The 17,914-nt window shown below is 38.2% G+C and overlaps 1 protein-coding gene across 3 annotated transcripts in view; it reads right to left on the bottom strand.

Annotated features, from left to right (window-relative positions):
- The window catches only part of CA10 (carbonic anhydrase 10), a 228,346-nt gene that overhangs the window by 180,539 nt on the left and 29,893 nt on the right, over nt 1-17,914 (bottom strand). For all 3 annotated transcript variants that reach the window (XM_080394642.1, XM_080394641.1, XM_080394643.1), the window contains one exon: nt 8,677-8,751. In XM_080394642.1, coding sequence (XP_080250768.1) covers nt 8,677-8,751 — 75 coding nt within the window. The remainder of the gene's footprint in view (nt 1-8,676; nt 8,752-17,914) is intronic.

Below are 17,914 nucleotides of genomic sequence, written 5' to 3' on the forward strand. Positions count from 1 at the left end.
ATGTTCAGAAAGAGCAGTTACTTAACCAACAGTAACTGCAGGTCTTCAAGATTCTGTAATGATTGTAGACTCCACAGTGTGTAGGACAGCAGATGTTTTGAATACTGCTTCCTGTTCTCCTGTTCGAGGATAAAAATGCCCGAATAGTAACCACCATCTCTTAAACTTCCTCCCAGCCAGAAGCCATCACCATGCAGGTTGTGGTAGCCCTACCAGCTACAGCTGTGTCAAAGAATTAGTGGTATTTAATTGTTCTTCCTTCTTATAACCCATACTAGTATCACTGCAAGGTACATAGCAACCACTTCAGGACAGTGGGAAAGAGGATTTTCAGCTTCATCAAAAACTGGACCACTGCTATCCCTAAAATTGGCATCTAACCTAACAGCAAAGTGTGAGGTACAGTAATGGACAAGGATCTGAAGATTACTGCCTTAAAGGTCTTCCATATTAGCCCATTCCAAAAGTAATGGAGGGATACTGCTTGTGTCCTAGCAGGGGGAACCTGTGGGTTCAGCAGGAGAGGTATTAGACAGCTGGTAACACAGCAAGATCCAACATGCCATCCAATGCAGGATTTGTTACCGGCGGAAGGCTTGACCTTTGCAGTGCCTGACTGTGGCTAGAAATAGACAGGAAGATAACTTGAATCATTTGGTCCTGTCAGTATAACGAAGCAAAGTCCAAGATACATCTGTTACATGCAGTTTGTCTTCTGTGGATATTAATCATAACTTAGGAGGAAAAAACAGACCCAAGAAAGATAATTAGGCTGTTAAGGGAAAAGGGATCTGAGACCACTTTAACAAAGAACTGTGGTCCAACCACAAGTCTGGCAAGGTTTAAAATTTCAGATTTTCAGAATTCTCTACTGTGGTTAGCTCACTTTGCTTGCCCTCTAAAATTGTTCTGCTTTGTTGAAGGAGTGAAGGAAGCTTAAGGGAGAAAAAAGTGTAAGATCTCTTTCCAAAATGGTTGCAGCTACAGGCCGTATGTAACACAGTAACTTTGAAAGGCCCTTGTAAAACAGACTGCATGGGTAGGTATTTGAAGGAGTGGGAAGGACTAGATGGTAACTTTTTGAGTTCCGTGCTCAAATGGTGACAAAGCAGCTGTAAAGGATGATCCCCAGTCCTGGGCTCCTTAGTCAAGTGAGAAGGGGGCTGTGGAACCAAATCACAGCGCTACCAGGTGTTATGAAGGGGACAAGGTCCATACTGCAGGCAGGAAGCAGAGCTGCTGGCTTCTGAGTGTATTCCCTGGAGGCCTTCTGCCAGGACACCTCCTCTGGTCAGACTGCCTGGAGAACCACACTGCATAGTGTCCCATGGTCCCGTACACCTTTACACTGACTCAAAGTTTTGTTACAGTCTTCTTTCACTGCTAAACAGAACTAATGGAGAAAGTGATAAAAAGCTGGAGCTATTTCCTTCTGGTTAAGACGTATTCTACCTATTGCTATCTAGTATGGAGCATCTACAGACAGTTGGTTCTCTCTGACTGTTAAGTGTGAGCTTAGATTACTCACCACTGGAACATTAAAGATACACAGGTGATAACCAGAGGAAGGACACTGATACAACTAGGCTTAACAGTCTCTATCACAGCTTTTATAATGCAATGTGGACAAGATAATGCAACTACCTGCTGACCCCATGAACTCCTGTTTTTACTGCCCTTCCTCCTTTTTGTTCCTCCCTTTTATTCCCTTTCGAAAGGGAGTTTTGATAAACCTCTCACTGCCCATCACCTTTGCATCTCTGGGTAAGACACCATTCAGAAAGGTGTAGCGGCAGTTTTTCTTCCTGGCTTGAGACTCACCATAGTTAGTAATTCAGGAAACAGTCTCACAGAAAGCTTCCAGGGAGATCTCTAAGTAATTAAAAGCTAGGTAGAAACTAGGAACCAATTAGAAGAAATTTTCCTGTGCATATTGGGAATCCATTGCAGAAGTGGGGTGTAGCTTAAAAAAAAAATAATAAAAAATCAGCAAATTGCTAGTTAACGCAGCCATCCTTGTTCGTACCTTTTTCTAAAGGCTAGTCGCTGGCAAAAGAAATGGCCCAACTGAAATTACAGCAAACAGGGCTGTCCTATCGGTTGAACTGGTTTATGCCTTTGAAGCTCATTTTGCACTTTTAGATAGATGAGAGTTCAGGATTTAGCTTGATTGGCAACCTCAGAGAAGGACTGCTACCAAAGCATTTAAGACAAAGCCCTTAAACCTGCCTAATTACTAAGAGCTGCTGGACAGATGAAAGACCACTGGACCACAGCCAGATGAATGACCACCTTGTATATTCTCACCTGAACTTGCTAAGAATGTGCCCATTACACAAGCAAGATGCCTCTAGTGCACATCCTAGAAACCTAGTGTCATTAAATTGACACTTTTATTTAGTACCCACTTGTAGCATTTTCTTAAATGAATAAATTAATCCCAATTCTCACACAGAGATCTTCACAGTCAATGTCAACTTTGATTCTTCTGCCCCCACTATGATTGCTGTTGAAAGAGAACATTACAGATCAGCACTGAAACACAGTTACCTTGCATTATTTTTCCACCTATTTGTGAAAGCGAGCAGATTCACATTTGTATTTAAATCAGATAAATTCATAAAACAACTAAGAGTGTTTAAATTTGTTCAAAGATTTGCATGATCTGAACTTCAGAGACACAGACTGAGATTTTAAATATACTTGCTATGAATAAGTATGGCATGGTGTTTCGGTTTTATCACTGACTTCCCAACGGACATTCATCTCCCACTTAAATCCACATCAGAGGAACATCAGAGGCTTTGTGAGGAAAATATAATCCATGAAATCATTAATCTGGAAAACTCAGCTTTCATTCATTGTACCCATAAAACTCTTTTAATAAGACCAATTGTTGACTAAACCTGGAGACCCAAATTGTATCACATGGAACCGTACTTCCTTGTGAAGGTACAATATTATGTAGAACCGTAAAAATATCCTCATATGCTAAATTCTACTTTTTTCATATTTAAATTCAGGGACAAATCAACCTTTGAGGTGTGACTCACCCTCTAACCAGCCTCTCTACATTTTTATGGAAGATTCAAAATTACAGACTCATTCCGATAGTCTCATTAAGTACAGCACTACTACTGCTGTGAGAGTGTCTCAAACTTGGTAATTTGGTTACAATTCAGATAAAGATGAGCAAATGTTGCCATACTTGTATTAGAACTGAGGCAATCAAATATCTCCCCTTAATAGTGCTCCTTTCTTCCAAATTAATACCAGTCAACTCATCTGTTTCTTGCTATTTTAAAATAATGAATTGTATCAACTATTATTGAAAGTGAGACAATGATTTTACATGTTAATTATATTTAATGCCCATGCAAAAATATGAAAAGATCTAGTTGCCTTTTTAGTTACGTGATTTGTAAACAGTCACTTTTTGCAGCATTGCCAAAGAAAGTAAGAAACCAACAAAAGATCTGGTACAAAATATATTTCCTTCAAGCTATCTTTAACTGACAACCAAAGCTGAAATATTATAAATTCTAATCTAAGGTCAAATCAGTAAGTGAACGATTTCCAGAATCTATGCTCTATCACCCTGAAGAAATGAAGTGTTCCGATATATTGCTTTCTAAAAGAAAAACTGCTATTATTGTTCCAACAAATAATTACATATGGCTGGTTAATTCTTCACCAGACTGAATGATTTTGAAGAGTGTGTGGAGACTGTTTAAAACCCTGCTATAGCTCAGACAGCACCACTGTTTTCACTGACAAGAAAAATGCACCAGACAGTGAGTGATGCAGCAGCCTCCTGAAGTCCCAAAATAAGACTAGAAGAAATATTATAGTTAGTACAAAAGTAAGCAAGGCAGGAGAAGTAATCAGCAGTTTATGGTTTGTATTATTCAGGCAGCCAAACTAAGTGATCACCCGTCTCGATGCATGAAATAGACCCCTGTGTGCTTGGAGAATGGCATAATACAAGAGCTTTGCAGAAAGTGTAAGACGTGTTTGGGTTTGAAGTTTCGTATCTCTCAGTTTCAGGCCATGGACAAACAATTCATGGTTCTTACAGAAACCTGCCCATCAGAGGTCATTTTTGAACATGAATATAAAGAAATGTGTAGTTTAAAGGAAATCTTGAAGTGCACACAGGAGAAAATAGGGACGCTTGAACTGCCTGTGTGGGCCATAAGAAAAGCACATGGTGACAGCAGGAAGTTTAAAATCAGATTTTGGCACTCATGACTAAGACCGTCAATCAAGTTTCTTTTTCCTTGCAAACTATTACCAAATTCATGCATTTCCTCCTTGGAGGAAGTTTCTCAGTGCTTCACAGACACTGCCCATGTTGCTTTTGTCAGTGTAGCTTTGCCAGCTGGTCTATGTTAGGGCATAATCCTATCAGCATGATCCTTGCAAAAGGCAGGAGCAGCATTATCAATTTCTAGCAGTCTTTTCCCTTTTATAGTAAAATGAGTTGTGAAAGGAATGATGAACAGGGGATTTCTCATCTCAGAATCTCAGGGAAACAGAGCCTTTGATTTGGTAATCTGTAGGCCAATAATGAATCATAGTGGATGTAGATCTTTATCTGGAATTAAATTTTACAACCTTTATATAAGGAAGGAGAAGAACATTATCTGCTCCTTCAGCAAAGTTCACTCATTATTTGGTAGAGATGGATTTCCTCCTCTTAGTGAAGATTAGCACTATCACCTTGTAAAGTAACTTTAGACTTGTTAGAGTCATGAAGACAGTGTCTCCCCCAGGCAAGATACTTACACCATCGTATTAATATGCAGACCAAAGTTTCAGTAACAGCATGGAGTTTTGACAAGTGAATTCTGTGATCACAAATTAGATTTAACCACCTTTAAATTTTATGCTTACCAAAGCCCACTTTATGACGCTATGAAAAAAACAGGAGCATTATGAAGAGAATCAATACAATCACACACACAAGAGTATCAAAGGTTATACGCATCTATTTGAAGTAAAAGAAATGGTACAGAATAGTTTGAAATATTATTGCCTTTGCCACCCTGAAAAATGCTTGTGCTACTTTAGTGACACAACATATTTGGTCACAGCACAACTCAGCGAAACAAAAGATGAAAAAGGCTATTGAAATGTATTTTAACTCATCTTGAACTACTTTGATATTGCATACCAGAAAAAAGTCTATGTAGTGAAGTATGTATGTAACAATATAGATTATTTGATTATTATGCAAATCACTATGCATAAAGAAAAGTATTCATTCTTCATCCTTGAACATTCCCTGAAGTTTAATTTGGAACCTAATTTGCATTCAATTAACATTTTAAAGCACTACTTACTTTCTACTTTGTTTGCCTACATGATTTAAATCATAAGAGCAATTCTTTGCTTTTAGAAAAGGTGAGAGATGAGAGTGTTTTATGCATCAGCAGTACATACACAGACCCAGCCACTGATGATGCACCTTCCTGCACTTCACAGCTCTGCACCCTCGCTTGCAAGGCTTGGCATTAAGACAGACCTGAGCCACAGTTACTGTAGGGTGAGAACCTGTCAGTCACCACTGCTCTCTCCTCTGTTGCACAGTGCAAGGGAAGTTGAGGAAGACAGTGTGATGGTTCTTGCACCTCATCTCTGCCTATATCCTCTCCTACCTGTGAGATACACATTAGCAATTGCAGGCCACTGGTTTACAGTGGAAAAAAACCTGTCCAGATTATATTAGAAAGGGATTTAAGTAATTCTTCTAAAATCTATCCCTGAGAATAGGGAGTTTAGGATTTGTGGAATGTGGTGAAGTATGGTTTGATTTTAAGAACTGCTCAAAGACAAATTTGCACAGGATCCAGAGCATTTGTTAGAACTTGACTTAAATGCATCCAAAACAGGGTATTAAGCAGAAAAACTTATGAATGACATATTCTAACCTAGGCATATTGTGATCGCTCCCAAATGCATTCTTACACAACTATACATGAAAGAAGTGATGGTTCGAAGAAAGACAATGACTTTGTGTTGAAGTAGGCTAAAAGTATCCACACAGTTAAAGCCGTGACAGATGAACTCTAGCAACTCATCCCGGAGTGTTTTACAATGCTATTACCCCCAATTAGTCACCTCTGTGCTGGCCATTGCTCCCCCAAGCAGCTAACGAGCTGTATTGATGTCCGTGATATAGCTTAGATGCCAGTTTTCAACTGCAGTGACAAAGTCTTGGACAAATATTCCTCTCTAATATCTTTGGGGGTGGTAACTTCCAGCCCAGGGACAGGACAAACAGCTGTGGAAAGGAAACATCTTGGCAGATGGCCACAGCTCTTTGCTTCAGTGCACTTCAGTCAGCAACTTCAGCTATAGCTCCTCAGACTGCCCTCACAGCTATCGCCTCCCAGGTGCTAATTAGCATCACATGCAAGATCTGATATGTGATTGCTTACACTACGGATAAACTTAATATGCACTAATATATCCTTTGTGATGTGTTAGCCTGAGATGATAACCATAAAATGCATCCTTGAAATGCTTTAAATATGGTTTTCAAAGACTCCAAAATCTAGGTGCTGATGAAAAAAAATTAGTTGTTTGTTCTGTAAAAATTCATGGGATTTCTCTCCTCTGCTAAGGTTTACAGGCTGCAGAGTTGAATCTGAAAGAAACATGACAACCTGCAAGAAAGGTGCCCCCAAATTACCCTTGCTTTCTTCATGGCTGCTTCAGTGAGCTGTTCATAACTGTCCTTCTGGACCAATTCTTGAGGATGTTGTGGTAGGTTAGCAGGACATTCAACATGCATGAGTAATTCAGGGTTCTCTCACAAAGGAGGTGTCCCTCCACACTAAGCTGAAAGCCTTCCTTCTTGAAAGCTGAGTCATGAATGTTTTCTCCTTAATCTTCTAAGGATGTTCCCAAAGCAAATTTCTCACGGTATTAAAACCAGAATACCACAAGCATTAGCTGATCACATATGTTTCTTTACATGCTGACAAATTATTTTTCTCAATAACTTTATGCAGAAATAATCAGAAAGCCTGTTAAACAAATACCTTCTACTGGGCATTACCTGGGTTATGCAGATCAGGAAGGCTGAAATTTCTTGAAAGCAGGTGATTATGTTCTCCAGGTTTTTTTTCTCCACTATCAACATTAGGAACTAAATATGCGTAACAATACACTGCACTGTCTTTAACAGCCCAAACCGATCTCAAGCAAATCTGAAAAGCTACTTTACTCTACATCAATATATAATTAAGTTCTAGGCTTGTAGATGTTGATTTTCATATGTGCTTTTCACAAGAATTTTAGTTCCAGAAACTTTTGCGTTGAAATATTTAATCTCATTTGCACTTGTATTCCTATCAAGATAATCAGCATTTTGGATATTTCTAATAACTGTCAGATTGTAACTGCTGTCACAACAATGAAAAATATCTGATGATAGATCAAATTTAAGATTCGTGGGAATAGTTTGTACAATGGCCAAGCAGTATTTTCTAGTACATCAAAGAAATAAAGATCATGTAGCAATTTTCATGGTGCATTCATGATAGAACTTGAGGCACTATTTTAGCTTATAACATATAGCTAGTATACATAAATTAATGCATATTCATCTCAATTTGCACTGAAAACATACTGAACAAAATTATCACTGAATGTTTCTGTGTATATTGAATGAAGAATGCACTGTCAAATCAGCTCTACAACTGAACAGAAAATGGAGGTTACTAAAGTTTCCTGACTCCTAAGTGGAAACACCTAGTCAAATGGAGCAGCGAAGACCCTGCTCCAGACAGAAAGTAATTTTGTTTGAAAGAAAGGATAATATAATATACAGAAAGGGAGCACAAAAGATCAGGTGTCAAATGTAAGTCAAAAACAAAATACAAAAATGTCACTCAAAGAACTACTAGCGTGTCAGGCAGCTTAAATCCTGAAATGTGTTAAGAGAGATCCAGAGCTAAAAACAATCTAAGGCCTGCTCAGAGCACTTGATACTAAACGACTATACAGCATTAGGGGAACCAATACACATATTTTGGAGTTCTGCAATACTGACCAATGCCATGCTACTGCTAGCCTGAATTTCACTTTTGCCTATCAAATTCAGCTGGTGTTGCTTATTTAGATCCTTTTAGCTGCCTATTGATTATTTACCATTTACTAAATCTTACTAAAGCCAAGTTAGGATTTAATCTTTTTTCACTCTCTATTTCTTGTTTCTAAAACAAAAATTAGTGAATCTGACATGTTAGGTTCACGTTTCAATTAGGTTCCTTTCCTAATATACTCTTTGCAGAAATGGGATTATCTAGAAGTGCTGCATCAGAGAAGTAAATTAATCCAGTTAACAATCCTGCTTTTGAGTCCTCCCTTTATCTTTCCAATACACAGAACATATATTCACAAAGTAGCATCATATTAGTTTTACTGACAGAAACCAGGAATGTCATCAAAGCGATTTCTTTCCTGGAAAACGGCCATGGTCTTTGGATGATGTATTGACAAAAACCTTTATACACTTCACTAGAATATGATGTTGAGTACTTGTGCGCTTCAAATCTTTGCAATGGATAAAAAACCACAAACCCCAAAAATCTCCCCCAAACCCAACTAGATTTAATTTCAGTGAAAACATATTTAATAAAACTAAGTTTTTAAAATTACGCTTACCTGGAACAAAGCTTCCCTGGACCACCTCCTTATAAGCCCACCAGCCTTCATGGATTTTTGGTGAATTTTGTTGAGCTAGAAAGAAATAATAAAAGAAACCATAAAATTAAGGCAAGGCACAGGAAATATTTAATTATATAAACTTTGGAAACTCTAAACAGGGTATCCAGTCCTACAGAAGAGCTATTCCTCAAGTTCCCAAGTAATGTTTGTTCAATTTATTGAATTATGCTACACATCTATCCTAGAGGACGTTGTCCCTGTTTCTCATACAGTTAAACATGTTTTCCTTCTGAAGAACTGATCACTGAACTTAAAAATTCAGGTGGAAAATGAGGATCTACAGCACTACTGATGGTTTCTGTGCCACCCACAAATTCAGTACAGGATAAAAATGCGGAGATAAAGAGCATGCTCATATACAGTAGCCAATAACTGAGTCCAAGTTGGTGGACTGAAAAGTAGTTCCTCCCCTTCTCTTCCAAAGCTCTCCAATAATCTCTCATTTTCAATGGAAAGAAGTGACAGAGTGATCCACAGGCAATAGCTGTGTCTCTAACTGCTTCTCCTCTCATCCCATATTCTCTGAGTTCCAAAACCATAACAGAAAGGCACAGCCCATAGCTTCACAGATATTCTATTATGCTATACTACTAAGGCAGAAATATAAGTTTTTTTCTGGTATCTTCTCTGTCTGCAGCGTAGCACTCACTACTTATGCCCCACCACAGTCATCCTGGTAGCCAGGCAAGATACTTGCTTCTGTTACACGTAAGTGACATGCAGCTCCCATAGAGTTGCATTTGATACCAAAGTGCAGTTACACAATGCAAGGTTTCTTTGACCAGTATTCTGAAGGCTGCAACAATAAGTCTTTGCTTTGGGTAAGGTCTGGCCCTGATGAGATTTGCCCATGATGTTGCTTAAATGACTTTACATTCCTGAAAAGCCAAGAGCAGAAAGGTCTTGATCAGTCAGTTTGCTACTCATAGGGTCGTTACTTTTCTTTGTCTTGGAGGAAATCAGAACTGGAGCAAATTTTGTGGTCAAAATGTAAAATCTCTGTTAATCTGAAATACTTTCAAAGGGCATACAGACACACAGCAAGGCAAATGTGCTCCATAAGACAGCTGATATGCAAATATGTTCTGCCTTCACTTGTATTTTGCTTGATGTTTTCATATTTAGAACAACTCTCACTGAGCTACAGAAAGCTCAGCTACCTTGTGTATCATTTAACTTAAATTCTGGGTTGGTTTTGTTTTTTAAGATACTTTCAGTCTCTTCCAGTAGGTCCAAGAATATTTTAACATAAATATGCAGCTACAGAAGATGTTGGATTTAGCAGCTTTCTGTTGCAGTTTCATTTCTAGATCACATATATACAAAAGACACAATTACCCTGGGAAAAGTTCCAGCAATATAATAAAAATTGTTGTCATTAAAAATTACAAAGAGGATGCGACATTCAGACTAAAAGAGATACAAGATGAGGACCATTACATACTGTTCTATCAGTTGCAAAACAATATTTATGATTTAACTGACTGTAAATTTCAGAAACAAAAGTAAAGCTATAGTTAATTAAATGGACTGACAGAAGGACCAACACTCTGCTTTACCAGAAATCCAGACACACTAGTGGAACGGTGTATGTGTGGATGCAGATTTCTCTTTGCAGTACTGATGCTCATTCCATTAATTGAATGGTGACTTCATTTTCAGGTTTAACTGAAAGGACTAGTCCACTGTGCACTCTTTACAGTTTGCAGATGACATTATCTTCATTTGTTTAGCTTTTTTATCATTGCCTAGAGCACTCAAACTGTGTATGGCTTTGTTGTGCTGGACTGCACTATACAAACATTTGGAAAATGGCAAATCCCAACCCACAATCAAAATATCTGAGTAGCAAAATATTCAAATCAAGTCTGAACTGCAGTTTTTTGGATCTCAGCACTGGTTTATGCAGGTTGCTTTTATGCCTCCCTGCTTTGCAACAGAAGTTCTTGAAGATTTCACGATGCTTCAGCAATAGGAGAGGATACCAGTAAGTGAATCCCCCAAAAGCACAGCAATCATTCTTCTACTTAAAATTTCCCAGAAAATTACATTGCATTAAAGTGCATCTTGTAGTAACGTACACAGCTAAAGGTTGTTCAGCCGACCAGTGGTAGCTGCATTTTATAAGTGGGTGAAAAAATATTGTATGTAGATAGAGACAAGTTAAGAAGATTTCAGGGAGTATGGCTATTATTAAATGTAACTGCTTACTGTCAGCATTCATAGAAACATATACAATCAAAACACGTTTTGCTTTTGCCCACTCTGTGGCCAATCTAAATGACACATGCCAGGTCCAGAAGAAAAATATAATCTATTATTCAGAGTCTAAATTAAACCAAAATCAAAATATGCTGGCTCTGCAAGCTCTGCTTCAGTGTGTTGCCTCAACACTTAGTAAAGCTAATTCCAAAAGGAATATCAGGAAAACTAAGATTTTGTCATATTTTTTCAAATCTGCTGCATTCGTATGGAACAGACTGCATGAGATGAGCAAGAAATTAGATTATCAAAGCTTTGTACTTAATAATTGGATGCCTGTGCAATTGCTTCAGCTGTCAGAGAAGAGCATGACCTGGCATTATTTTGCACATTCCACAGATATCAGATTCTTATCTCTTCAATACACATGAAAATGAAACACATAAAAAGGAATACAATAAGCAAAATAAGATGTACTATGGCCATATAAAATATCTAAGATAGGGCAAGAGCAATTCTGGGAGTACTGCTGATTTACAGAAAACTGAGGCCACTGAGGAAATGAAGAGGAAAGGCAGGTGGTTTTTGTGAGAGAGCAGCTAGGGAGACAGGCCCCAGTGCCACACTCTTTCTTGAACCCTGAAACCTTAGTGGGTTTTACCAGTTCAGGCAGAACATCCTGCAAAATAGCGCACACAGAGTGACTGAACATAGATTTCCACTCTGTTGTACATATGAAATCTAGCTTTGTGCCAAAGATTTACTCTGATGGATCCTACAGGGACTTTGCTTAGAAAGGAAAAAGAATTATAAAGCTCTCATTTCTCTGAATGCAGAAGGAAGAGGTCTGGTAAGGCCAGGGAGGAAAGTTTGTCTTCCAAAAACTTCTCCTGAACTATTATTCCAATCTATGTTATGAAGTGGGCAAGAGGTCTTACTAAAGGAGAAAAAGGATGTTCTCTATTTTTGAACCATAATCAGACCTGTACCTGGATTAGTAACGGAAGAAGGAAGTATAAAATTAGAAAGAACAGACATACGGACAATCCTTGCTGGGAATCCTATCTGGGACACTTACACCTGATGCACATGCAACACAGGGTCTCTACAATTGGTTTATCAATGCCCATCTGACAGAATGGCACTGTGCCTGGGTAAACAGGTTCAACCTTATGGTCAGGAATTGTTGCCAAGGAAAAGGACTCTTCATATGTGCCACCTCATCACACTGAAAATAGCAAAATTCTCTCAGCATCCTTCTTATTTCGGTTAAACTACTGTACCTCTCATTGAAATTCTGCCGCTTGAGGATCACTGAAAAAAGAAATGTGTGCTTGCTGTGTGGATTCGGATACTCCTATATTCCCACCAGAACACTGCAGCTCCTTTTTTTGGCATGACATGACACATAAGATACTGAGGAGACAAAAGGTCTAGAAAGCAATTCTGTATTCCTAAAGAGGGTTAAATATCTTTAAAATAAATATGTAAAAAATCATTTCTGATACCTCAGAGCCTTCTCTTTCACTGCTAAAAACAACCTAGGAGTAATGCCTTTTTCTTCCAAGAAACATTGTTGCTTCTGCAAGGCATCAAAATAAAGCAGGCCCATCTGAACAGACACTTTGCTGTTAGGAGCAGGTAACCCGCACAATTAGCTCTGCAACAGCAATTTTTAGCATCAGCACTGTATTCTGTCATTAGTAGGGACAGTCCAAAATGCCACACTTGTCCAAAGTGCTAGAGGATATTGAATGACCTCTATTTGCTACAGGGTTCTCCCCCTCGGTACTGAAATCACTAGTATCTCAGATTAGTAGCTCTGCTGATATAACACCATTATGTCAGATCTCTTTCAATGCAGCTGCTGTAGAGGAGACAGGATATTTATTTGGAGCTGATATGACATGTGTTGCTTTCATTTTGTCAGATTATTGTAGGTATGTCTCATTGTGTAGCATAAAATTACAGGCTAAGTTCTGCACAGTTGCGCATTTTTGTTTCCTAGTGACTCTTCACGTATAGAGAAACAGCACTGCAGAGGATCATTAAAATGTAGAGCGAATGCAAACAGCAAAAGGTGCCAATGCCCCATAAAGTCAGCAGTTAACTATATCTAGCTTAAGGTTAAAACGAGTAACCTTATGTTTCAAAGGGAAGCTGCTGCTCAGTCAGTAGAACTATTTTAAAATCATTAGATAACACTGTATCAGATAGCAGGTACCACCATGCAGATGCTGACTTATTTATATACAATCTTCAGCACAAAGGGGTCTTCATCTTGTTGGAATGCTAATGCTAACATAATATAAAATACTGTAATTAATACAAAATACCGCTCAGTGAATAGGCTTATTTGCAAGATATAGACAAGTCATTCTACAACTACTTATTTACTTTCTATACTTAAACAAAAGATATAAAGGCTTGTATCTGATGTTGTGGTTTACGTCATTCACATCGAAGCACAAGCCAAGAGTAGAACCCTGCCAGATCAGAATTCTCCATTCACTTTACTGCCATTTCACACAGATAAGAAATACTAGGCATGGACAATCAGGCTCACAGCAGTTAAGAAAAAAATCTTTTTTCATCTGAATGTTATTGATCTGAGCTCTTCTGATTGCTATGTTAATCACTCTGCATGCTTATCCCTATTTAACTAATGTTCTAAGTCTTACTTGTGATAACCTGGCTAGTATTGCCTTGGCATTAAATACATGACAATGTTTTTATCACTGTTACCCCTTCTGCATAGTTATGAGATTAGAAAGAAAACCAGCTGCAACTACGAGCCATTAGTTTCATACTAAACTTAGTGCACGGCATTAATTCATTGCTAATACTTTGATATGAAACTCACATAAAAAAATGGCATGGTGTCTAGTACAAGAGAAATAAATCCTCAGATCTGCTGTTACAATGGTGAACACCGAAAATGAAAGGATATATTTATAAGGCATTAGATGCTGGTGTGATCTTCACTTACATCCACCCTTTGTGTTCCACAGTCTGTTGTCTTTATAGGCCTTATCCTGGTTCTCTCCCAGCTAGCATGAGCTATTGCTTAGCTATGTAATACTATTTGATTTTCCATTCAGAGTTCCATAGTTCACTCTGAGTAGCTCCATCACTCTTAAGGTACCTTCTTCAGTCATGGACAAGTAATCCAAGATGGCTGTGCCTTATGGCAGAAATTAAAATTAGAGGAATCTTCTTGTAGTGTTTCAGAAGATCATGTGTTAATAGAAAATTAGCCCTACAGAGAACAGTGCAGGGTGTTGTTTTGTTTTTTTTTTTCAAAAGCTGTAAAAAAAAGTTTATTCTTTTTTTGCTGAACTCCATTTCCAGAATCTTAGGGAATGTACATACTTTGTATTTATTTTAAATATCTCTAATTACTACATTTTATATGGGTATTTTGCACACTGTTAAACCCAAGGATGCCTAAACTTTGGAGGGAACACAGACTTAATCTAAAAAATCAGCTTCAAGATCTTCAGTCATACAAGTACCAGCTTTGGGCTCACACCAACAAATGCCTCTTAAAGCAAATGGAATACACATGTATAAAGCAAATCTGACAGCACGGGAACTAAGCAGATGCAATTAGCTAAAGATTCAGCCCTCTATAATTAATGCTCAGTTTGCTTAAAACAAGTCTGTACATAATTGCAGCTATTATTTAAGATGGTTTTCTTTTAATATAAAAAGTCTGCATAACCTAACACCACACAATTCAGGCATTATATAAAGTGTCATTTTTAAGTGAAGAGTTACAGGACAACAAAGGTTAGTCTGCTTATGAATACTGCAGCCTACATTGTATATATATGTCACCATACAATGAGGGAGGAAAAAGAAAACAAAGGATTATAAAGGGATCAATAAATGCTTTCATCGGCTATACCAGATTTTTTTTTTTATATAATGTTTTGCTCAGAAAACATGCAAATGCTCTTTCATTAAGTTGATACTTTCCAATTCCATAAATCCTTCTTCCATTATCCCCATGTGTAAAAGCTCTCACTGCTGCTGTGAATTCCAAACAGTATTCAACAGAAGCAAAACTGACGTGACCTGTTTTTATCACACCTGAGGGCAAAAGTAAGGCACTGTCATGGGAACTCTGCTACGGCACAGACACTTACTACTCTGTATTTTCTATTTAATGTAATTTTTTCTTCTGATAAGATTCCAATTAAAAACCTAGGCCAAAGGATGATATTTCATACAAGCAGATGCATAAGTATGCAGCTAGTAGTGACAAACAATGTAGCATAACATTACAACACAGCTAACCACTGCATCTACTGTCCCTGTGTAGCTGGCTTTTGAGGAGAGCCACCAAGTGTCCACAGTCACTAAATGCTGCTTGAAGAACCATAAACTAAAACGTTTACCAGTATTTAAGCCCATATTAGGATGCACAGCCTGCTCACAGCACTCTCACACGAGAACTCTGCAAGACTTCAGGAGTATCTAACAATAGCTCAGTTTGCAGGAAGTAAAAAGTGCGTATAAGGCTCAGCTCTGTTCAGCAGCGAGAAGGATCTTTTGCAGATTTTATTCTCATCCCTTTCAGTCACACGTATTTGTGAACCTTTTCAATAGGAATTTCAAATCTTAAAAGCCAAGGGACAGCCATTATAGAGACCACTACACAGAACTGGCAGGAAGGACTTCAGAACATCAGTTCTTCTTCTGCTGTCAGTCTTGCAGCTGACTGGGCACTTTCATTATCTACCTGCAAAAACAGGCTTGTAATACCAGTTATCATCCCATTGTTCAAGAAAGGGTAGAAATATAATTTGTTAACAACTTCCTTGCTTTCTGACCTCTGAATACTATCAAAACAGTTTAAATATGCTTATGTGTACACAGGAACCATTCCCAATAGTGTTTATGAAGAACGTGAGATGAACATGCTAGGTAACGGCATGCTATGTCATGCTGTTAAAGGAAGCTGTATAAATACAAGGTTTTGGGTGCTGTGTCTGAACTTGCAATAAGCCATTTTCCCTAAAGCACATATGCCCGATCATGCAACTATTATTTAAGTTCTAACATAAATGAACAAAACCACAGGTTGTATCTAAAGCTTTTAGTCAGAAAAAGTTAAAACCATTTTTACTCACTTTTCTCTGAGCACCTAAGCATGCCAATGTAAATGATGGATTGCACTGCAGGATTAATTACTTTATGTCATCGCACTCAATTTAACATGGAACTCTGCATACTGTTCCTAACTCAATTTGTAGAACATCAAACATCCCCGTAAAGCAGCTGTCCTTTTAATGTGACCAACACATATGTACAAGAGTTAGACCACATAGCATGTTTGCCCTCTCCAAGTATTTTTTGCCTAAGGTGGCTGGAATGCTAAGGCAGTGTTACATTTAATGTTACTTGCTTCAATTTTTAAAGTAATATTTTTTGGTAATTTTTCTTCAGCAAATTTTATTTCTGAAACAACTGAGAGACAGGGAACTTCTATATAGCTCTCTATGTTGTCTGGGAAAGCTGAGCAGCTTTCCTTGATATGAAAGAATGCTTAAGGTTCTACCTACAAATTATTATCAACTAGGGATGTGAGCCTCTGTTTCCCCAGACCCCATACAAATCTATGGGATTCAAATTACTTTTGAAGGTGGTACCGTTCTTTTCCTCCTCTGGCACAAGAGTCAAAATTGCATCAAAGCTGAAGTACTGCAAAATATCAAAACAATTAATTACTGGAGGAGAAAAATACATAGCTGTGTTGGAGCAATGAGAACATAACACTGATTGCAAGCAGTGTGGGAAATTCAGAGGGTAACCTTTCACCTCAGTCACTGATGGCATGCTTAGGGTTTCACGTATCCTAAACCACATTAACACAATTTGGATGTCTCAATGTTTTCCAGTCTCTGACAGCAGTGTCGGCACACACAAGAGCCTACTCTGTGTTGTGTTAGATGGGGTAGTTCCTCTCCAGCAAGTTGTTTAATCATGTCTAGATACAAAGTCTGAAATGTTTTATAAAATAACGCAGTAAGAAGTAAGATATCTTGTGATAAACTTCAGAATAGCTCTTGCACTGCATGCCCTCCACTCCCATTAATTTCAATGTGGTTTGGGGACACTCAGTAACTCAAAGAAATGGCCTCAATATCCTTCAGCCTTTAAAGTTCAATACATTATTAATGTTAAATTAATAGGGCTTCCTTTAAAAGGAAACCACTAAGTTCCTTCCTCAGAAGCACATATGATATTGACATCTCATCGGGTTTCTGACCCTGGCTGCTCTCTGTACTCTCTAAACAGAAAGTTACAGTCAGTAATAGTACAAACAGTTGGGGACTGTCCTGTTAGCTGCCACAGACAGACCTTTCTTTTCTTTTCCCAAATCTTTGGCTCCAGGAAACAGAAATTATTTCTCCAGCAGTCTTCCCATGAGGGAGCTGTGCCCAGAATTTAAGTATTCATCACTGCTTAGGCAAACTCAAGGGGAAAAAATAAAGGTCTTCCAATTAACCTCAAGACTAATGGCATGGCATCAATATTAGGTGCTTGATCCTACAAAATACACAGCAGCCTCAAATCCCACAGAGTTCTACAGCCCACAAAAACTTGCAGTCCACAACGTGATATGGAAATATTCTGAAGAGCTACATCATATGCAGAGAATTCATAATGCTTAAGCGATACTATCATGAGCACTTTCCACAGTCTTAATAAAGGGACATACCTGAAAAAGAGGGAAGACTGCCTTCAATCTCCCTTGAAAACTCAGCAGAACTACCAACAGCAATCTGTACGTCTCGTACATATGTTACTCCAACTTCAGCCAACACTAAATGATGCATGTTCCTGAGGTAGGAAGAGTCATTTTCTCCTGCCTAACATACTTACATATAAATAAAAACAATTGCCACAAGCAACATGAAGTAATTCAAAAGCTAATGGCAGAGAGAAGGCAAAATTATTTTAA

Source organism: Falco punctatus (genome assembly GCF_963210335.1).
Source record: "Falco punctatus genome assembly, chromosome: 1".
NCBI classification, from domain to species: domain Eukaryota; kingdom Metazoa; phylum Chordata; class Aves; order Falconiformes; family Falconidae; genus Falco; species Falco punctatus.